Below are 8,137 nucleotides of genomic sequence, written 5' to 3'. Positions count from 1 at the left end.
AATTGTTTTGTGCTTCACAAGAGGCCTCTGCACATGTCTAAACCTCTCCGTCCCGTCAGGGCCGCCTCCACCTGCAGCGCGGAGGCCGCGCCCCACCGCCCCCTGCCCGCCCCGCCCCGCCGCCATTCCGGACTCTGCCCCGAGCGCCCTCCCCGGCGCTCCCTGGCTGCCATTGGCCCCCTGCGAGCCACCCGGCAGTACTCTCACTTCTGGTTGGCGAGAGCCGCCGGGCCGCCTCGTGGGGCGAATGAGGAGCGGGCTTGTTTGCCGGTGCCAAGATGGCAGCGCTCAGTGCCGTCCCGGGGGGAAGCAATGGCGGGGAGTGAGCCGTGAGGGCTGGGCCGGGGCCGCGGCGCCGCGGGGCGGGGGGATGAGGTGACGGCCGCCATGGCGAGCGACGGCGGCAGGAAGCAGTTCTGGAAGCGGAGCGGCGCCAAGGTGCCGGGCAGGTGAGGGGCGGCGGCGAGCCCGGGGCCGGCGGGCGGGGGCTCCTCGGGGCCGTCCCAGCGCCGCCGCCTCCCGCGGGGCCGGAGCCGCCCGGGGCTGCCCGAGGGGGGGCGGGAGCCTGGGCCCGCCTCGCTGCCGGCCCCTGCCCCGGCCTCGCTGCCGGGACCTGTTCCCAGCCTGTCACTGCTCCCGCTGTGCTGGCTTTGCCCCTGTCACTGTCCTGGCTGACAACTCGGTGCGGGGCCTCCCCGCCCCTCTGTTGCGTGTCTGGGGTCAGCTCAGGGCCTGGAGGGTTTCAGCGTCAGGCTGCGCTGCTTGGGAGGCTGCGGGTTGGCACAGCGAGATGGGGGTGTGCTGGGGAATAGGGGGCTCAGGGCAGATCTTATTGCTCTCTGCAGGCACCTCAAGGGAAGGTGTGGGGAGCTGGGGGTCGGCCTCTTCTCACAGGGAACTGGTGACAGGACCAGAGGGAATGGCCTCGAGTTGTGCCAGGGGAGGTTCAGGCTGGCAATGAGGAGCCATTTCTGCTCAGAAAGAGCAGTCAGGCACTGGGACGGGTTGCCTAGGGAGGTGGTGGGGTCACCGTCCCTGGGGGTGTTCAAGGAGAGGTTGGACGTGGTGCTTGGGGACATGGGTTAGCGGTGGCAGTGGTGGTAGGGGGTGGTTGGACCAGATGGTCTTGGAGGGCTTTTTCCCACCCTGACGATTCCATGACTTTTGTCAAAAAGTTGATCATGGGTTAATGAGGAGTAGCTGAGTTAGTCTTGTTAGGATTAGCCTTGCCAAACACTTCTGAAAAGGTTCTTAATAAGAAACAAAGGTTGTCTCAGCAAGTGGTGGTTGTAACTTGGGTCAAAAAGTTGGTAGTGGATAGATAGATAAGGGGTAGCTGAGTTAGCCTTGCCAAATGCCCCTGAAAAGATTCTTAGTAAGAAACTAAGGAGCAATGGGGATGAAAAAGAAAAAGGAGTGTGGTTAGAAAGTAGATGTAAAAGTCATTTTTTTTGCTGCTAAAACAGCAGCTCTTCTGCAGTTCTGTACGGTCAGCTGTTTGGGTGGTGGATGGGAAACTTTTACTTCTTCAGTTTTTAGCCAAATACTGTGAAATTTCAAAGAGACAAAAGGGGGCTTTAATGATTCCTGGCCTCTGGCCATGTTCTATTTTTTATCAGTGAAGATTAATAAAGCACATTGAAGAAGTTTTCTTAAATGAAAAGCTTTTCTTCTCTAGCGAAGCACGTGCAAACTTGGAAAATCATGAGGATAATTAGTATCTTTACAAAAAGAAAGCTATTTTTTAATGGAGTCTCAATTTGAAGTTGTTGAATCCTGTTACAAATTTGCAAACCCTATTATATTTACTCAGTGGTCAAGGCATCATGCAGTGAATTGACAGGTTCCTATTCTTTATGAATTTAAACAGTTGTGCCTTGAGACTAAAACATGGCTATAAAGCTATAATGTATGTTTTCCTGCATAGTATTCAAAATATTGTTAATTTCTCAACTTTGCTTCTGAAGTGTGAAGAGCAGAACCAGTTGTCCTGTAGCTGAGGGTTACACACACATTCTCCTATTCAAAATTTTCCAGGGAATATATCCCCCAAATGACATCAAATGTTCTGACACTTACAGTTATGTTCTCTGCTCCCATCCCTAAACTATTCTCAGAGTTGGGTAATTCAGTTTCTTACATCCTTTTTTGTACGAATGAGATGTATTCTTGGTTCTCAGGTAAATGATATAAATAATAAAGCTACCCTTACCTGAATGCCGTAGGAAATAATCCTGCTCATTCTTTAATTTCTTGCATTCTCAGTTATCCATAAACTCTAACTGGTGGTGGTTTTGTTTCTCTAGTTGTAAATGGACTCTTCTGGTCTGACTGTTCTTGTCTCTCTGAACTTCTTGTTCTGTAATTTCACAAAGTTCTTGCGGGGCTACAACATGTTTGACTCTCCTCGATTGCATAGCCTGATCCTCGTGTGATCGTAGAGCAGGAGAGGGAGTTCAGAGGGCGCAGCATACAGCTGTGTGGGAAGCCTGGTGCTGGGTTGACTTTTTGGATTGTATGGAATTATGTAAAAAATTCAAGAGTGTATAAAGCACCACGCTCAGACATCTCTAGGGTTAATTTCCCAGCTGTCAGTATGGCCTCTTTAGTATAAATCCAAGTCTCCTGTAATTTGTTATGACCGCAGTCTTTTTGGCGTGGTTCTACCTCAAATTTATGAAGGTTGGACGTATTTGTATTTATGGTCTTGGGATTGATTTTGATTTGTCAGGAGAGCATGTTTGCCTCCTGTAATGTGGTTTTCAGTACAGATTTAGGGAGGTGTTACTGCTGCATATGATTTGCTTCTCTTACAATCAGAGTTTTTCAGTAATAATTTTTGGTACAAGGCTGCATGTAAATTTTGCTGGGATTTCCATGGAGCTTTTTGACTTACAAAATAATTTTGTAGCTGAAATCTGGGAGGAAATGAACTTGTAGTTTGTAGAGTTTTATTGCTCAGGGTAATACGCTGTTTTGTATTATTAGATGTTGTAGTAGGAAAAAAATCTGTCTTTGGAAGCTTTATTTCAAAGCATTTGTTTTTACTGCTCTTACATTCTCTAACAGGGCATCTTTCACATGCTATTTTTCCTTTAAATTGTTCAGCCTTTTGCTTTAGTCACTGTTAAGAATTGACTGGTTGGTTTTTGGGGCCACAAGTACCCAGAGAGGATGAAATCTTTACAGACAGTTCTTTGAGAGTTTTTGTTTTATTTTTGGCAAGAGATAAATGAAGAAGTGATAAATCAGAAAAGAGAAAACCTACATGCTTTTGATTCATCTTATTATGGAGCTACCTTTTCTTGTTTTATTTCCTGGAGAAAACAATAAATTAATGTAAGTTACTCTAGGCCTTGAAAAAGTGATCCTGTTTGGCATATCTAAGATTTTTATCGAGTAATTTCTTAGTACGTGCTTCAATTTCAGCTTCATTGTTTTTAGTTGGTTAGGGGATCCTTTGAAGTTGAAAACTGCTGGAACATTTCAGTTGTCTTCATTAGTGATTACTTATTACACACTCTCTCTCTCTTCTCCTTTAGTATCCAACATGTGTACGGAGCTCAGCATCCGCCTTTTGATCCGCTGCTGCATGGAACGTAAGTTAACCTAGTACTCAAATATTCAAGGTGATTTGGATCTCGTCTGTCTTCTTTCCTCCTTTTCTTTTCTTTTTGTCAGAAGATGTTAATCTTCCTTTTTCAATTTTTGTCATCATCTTGACTTCTCTGTTCTGACTTCTCTTTTGTGACTTCCTGATGCTTATGGGTGTAAGTGGCTTTCCTGTACGCATCTTTCTGTTGATAGACTGCCTATTTTTTTTTTTGTGTGAGTCCATCTGTAAAAGAATAGAATCAGATTATGGTGTAGATTAATTTGAGGCAATGGTGGGCATTTTACTTGTGAGTGGGAAGGCGGCAGGAGAGATTTACAGTGATCTAAAGTTTATCAACTTAGATCATTATTACTGGATAGCAGAATATGATGTTCATGAACGTGGCAGAAATATGAAACATCATTAGTAACCAAATAAATTTCATGCTAATAACCCCAAACTAGTGCAAACATTCGTCTTCATGTCCTTATGGTTGAGGTGTTTAGCAAAATACATTATTGCATCCTGACAGCTTCTGCTTTTTTATTTTTGAGAGTGGGGAAGCTGGCTCGATGCCTTCTTTAGCTGAAATCTGATGTGACTGCTCTGCGTTACAGGGAATGAGGACAAGTGCCAAGCTAGGGAGTGATACTTGGTTCGTCTGCCTTGTAGTGTGTGTTGGCAGAGGGACAAAAGGTTAGGAGCTGATAGGGCATGCTCAGGCTGGTAACTGGAGGAGTTCTCCTGACTGCCAGAAGAGCAAAGTTCTGAAGCAAATTCATGCTGGAGTGCCTGACTGGGGAGGAACGATAGTTGTAATGAGTTTTAAGGTGAGACTTGATTTGTTTATGACAGTGATTATGCTGTGTGATTGCATGTGATGGCTTGGGACTAGGCCTGATGACTTGATTACCGCTGCTGTGTCATTATGCAGCAATTGCATGGAAAGGCCTGAAACCTCTGTAGGAGTTCACAAAGCAAGAGAACTGTAACGTGTCCCAGCTCCTAAAGGATTCCAGTAGTATTCCCCTTACTTGACGTTGAGATTTATTTATTTATTTATTTATTTTGAAGACAAGGGAAGGAAGAATTTGTCCAGTTTGCATTCAAAGCCAGGAAGAGTCAGGTTGTTACCTGACTTTGTTCTCAGGAGTATTCTGCTGTATTCTGTCAGGGTTGGATGTAACAGCAACGTGAGTGGAAGGAGATAAATACTTGTTACGTATATAGTGTTAAGCTGTCAAGCACAGACTTCTGTGTTTTTATTTTATTTTTTTTGCCCTATCTGTCGTGTGTTGCCTATTCCATTGATAGTTCTCTAAACATTGTTTACTTGTTTTTAACAGCTTGATAAAGCCAGGATCAAAACCACCTACAACTCCGGTGAAACTAAAGAAAGTCAGCACCTTCCAGGAGTTTGAAAGTAACACAAGTGATGCTTGGGATCTTGGGGATGATGATGATGAACTCTTAGCAATAGCTGCTGAAAACCTAAATACAGAAGTGGTCATGGAAACAGCTCACAAAGTAATTCAGAATCACAGCAAGTTACAAGAACAGCATAAATTTCAGGAAGAACATCAGCAGGAAGAAAAACAAGTAGAATCTGCAGAGCTGACTTCAATTGCGTGTGGTGATAATAGGCTTGTTAAATCAGTCAGTGAAGGTCATACTTCCAGTTCATCAGGTATGTTAAGAAATGAATAGAAATGTTGAAAATAGAGTGAAGAAAGCTATAAAATGTACCTTTTAGGGCATTAACCCCTTCCCAACCTTTACTGCAGGTAAATGTTATTAAGTGATATTAATTGATTTGAGGGAAACACTAGACTCCATGCTAAACCATAAGGCGTGTGCATGAGAAATGTATAGGTGAGGAAAGAATAACTAATTTCCATTGTTTTCAGACTCAATAAGTCTTCAAGTTTTGGAGGAAGTTGCACTATTGAATGTATCTCAACACTGAACTGTACCAAGTTGTATGCAATTACAATTTGTACTATTGTAGAAAAATTGTTACTAAAATGCCACTGTATAAAATATATTGAAAAACTATTCATATAGTTGGAATGTTTGTCCTTATATAATCTGTTCTGTGTTTTAATTAATTTTAAAGTAACCAATTGCCATGATTTCCCAGTTTATTATTTTAGAACGGTGAGAGAGACAGAAACAGCTTTCAATAGCACAGAAATATTAGCAATAAATTAGCTTTGCCGTTAGTGCGATCTCTAATTGATGTATTTGAATTGTGAAACACTGCTTGGAAGAGGAATGGTTCTCCTGTGAAATCCAAGTAGTTTGAAGTTCAAAATTGTGTTACACTTGAGCTTATATTTCCCCCAAACAGAACTTGATTTTAAATTTAAACGTTCAAGTTATTAGTAGTCGTTTTGGTATCTAAGGCTAACTATTATGCTTCTTTTTCCCTTCAGATAATGCTAGTGAAAATTCTTCCATGCAGAGATCTCAGTCTCTTCCACAAACTTCCACACCTCCCCTGGTGAGCGGAGTGGCAGACTTCAATACCTCAGTTACTCCTGCATTAACTGAAAGAGAAGCATCCCGATTAGACAAATTTAAGCAGCTACTCGCTGGACCCAACACAAATCTTGGTGAGTATTTCTTGTTTAAGCTATGAATTCCCTCTAAATCACTAGTAAACTATAAAACTTCTGTGATTGTTGTGCTATTTTTCCTGATGGCTTGGATCTAGTTCTTTCAGCATTTAGAACTGATCTTGCAAAAGAAGGGTAAAATATTATTGAATGGTTGTAGGAATCATGCTTGTAATATGCAAGTTACATGCATGTTAGGTGGTTTCTTTTTCTGTTTCACATTATTTCTGCTTACTGGACAAATTTCAGGGAAAAAAAACAAACCGTGAAGTATAATTACTTGTGTTTAGTTTTGAAGCCTGATTAAAAAAAACAGCATGTAGTATAGGAATGATTCTTATGCTTAAAAATATGAACGTGAAAAAATGTTTAGGAATAGGAGTGTTACTGCTTGTCTACTCAGCAAGCATTCATCATGTTCAGACTGATACAGTAGTTCTGTGTCTCATCTGTGAATGCTGACAACATGTTAATGTGAAAACAAACAAATGTGTTGTCACATAATGTGACTGTTGCCTTTGTGCACTATGTTTTAGTGGCTGATGAGTAAGTGGAAGTGCTGAGAGGGAATCATAGAATCAAATGGCTTTGTATCCCAAATGAAAATCTGAGCAAGTATAAAGAGTGTACTGTGTTTGGAGAACTTGGCCAGGCACTTTGGTGTAGGAGTTTATGTCAAAACAATAAATAAAATGACTTTGAGTTAGACAACTCTGGAAGATGTCTTCAGGAAACTTACAGAAGGACATAGAAACCGTGTGTTTGCAGTTCTTGCATGAAGACTTCCCTTTCCTCTAACTGGCATGAGACTTCTTCAGTGTAACAATATAAAATAGCCCAAATTGTGGCTTTTTTTCCATTCTGTGATGCGTCTTATTGTGAGATTGATGCTAGCAAAGCAGAACTATGGAAACAATGCTAACTAGACCAGACTTAACACTTCAGTGAGTTATATCACATTCTTATGCAATGCAGCTGTGAACTCTGAGGTGTTGAAATAAATTGCATACTTTGCATAAGCTTGCAAATGATAATCAAATATCACTTTTTCTTCCTTTGATCTGGCTGATGTTATGTTTTATGTGATTGTGACTGACACAAACTATTTCTAAAGAGTATTGTGATGGTAGAAACCTTGTTTACAAAGGGTTACAAAATCGGAGGGAAGACAAGGTTTAATTTAAACCTACCCATTTCACTTTTGCTGCCTTACTTGATGGGGAATACTTCCCCATTAAATGGAATCTAGGTATTAAAGTAAAATATTTTGGGACTAAAAGAAAATATCATCCCATACTAGGAGTACAGGCACTGTGAGTATGGTGAGAGTGTAATCAGTGTTGTGAAAACAATTGTTGTTTTCAGAATGTTGCAGCTGGCTCATTCTCTTTCACATGTGAGTGGAGAGGGGTGCTTGTTTATCCTGATGGGCTGAATTAGTGGTCAGTCATCGGGGAGACATTTCAGCAAAAATTTCTGCTCATTTCTGCCTCTTATAGTAGGGTTGGCTTTGCTTGGAAACAGTGGTGGTAGTAATAGGAGCAACAAAGTATCTCTGATGTTGTTTTCTGGGTAAGTTTTGCATGTTTGTGAGAGAGATTGTGACAGCTCTTTTCAGAGTGATACAAAAAAGATAATCTCTGGACTGAAACAATGTCATTGTGCATTTTCAACTGGAGGCTTTTTTCCTCATCATAATGTGAGAAGTCAACACAGACTATGAACACAAAGTAACACAAAATTAGTAATTTAAATCCTTTCATTCACACTTGAATAATAATTATCTTAGAGAGAGAATGTAAAAAGCAATGTTTGTCATGTATGTCAACTAGAGGTTGTGAAAGTGTATTTTCTCTCACCATAAAAGTCAAGAGTTCTCAGAAGCATGAATTATACAAATACATTCAGAACTGAAGATTATTTT

At 41.8% G+C, this 8,137-nt stretch overlaps 1 protein-coding gene across 1 annotated transcript in view; it reads left to right on the top strand.

Annotated features, from left to right (window-relative positions):
* Nucleotides 1-246: 246 nt before the first annotated feature.
* TBC1D22A (TBC1 domain family member 22A) overlaps nt 247-8,137 on the top strand; it is a 167,782-nt gene continuing 159,891 nt past the window's right edge. Inside the window, exons 1-4 of the mRNA XM_068670052.1 lie at nt 247-449; nt 3,543-3,599; nt 4,942-5,282; nt 6,031-6,210. Coding sequence (XP_068526153.1) covers nt 388-449; nt 3,543-3,599; nt 4,942-5,282; nt 6,031-6,210 — 640 coding nt within the window. The 5' untranslated portion in view covers nt 247-387. The remainder of the gene's footprint in view (nt 450-3,542; nt 3,600-4,941; nt 5,283-6,030; nt 6,211-8,137) is intronic.

Source organism: Anas acuta, chromosome 1, assembly GCF_963932015.1.
Source record: "Anas acuta chromosome 1, bAnaAcu1.1, whole genome shotgun sequence".
Classification (NCBI taxonomy): Eukaryota; Metazoa; Chordata; class Aves; order Anseriformes; family Anatidae; genus Anas; species Anas acuta.
Note: the sequence above shows the minus strand (reverse complement) of the source record. Positions and strands in the feature narration are given on the sequence as shown.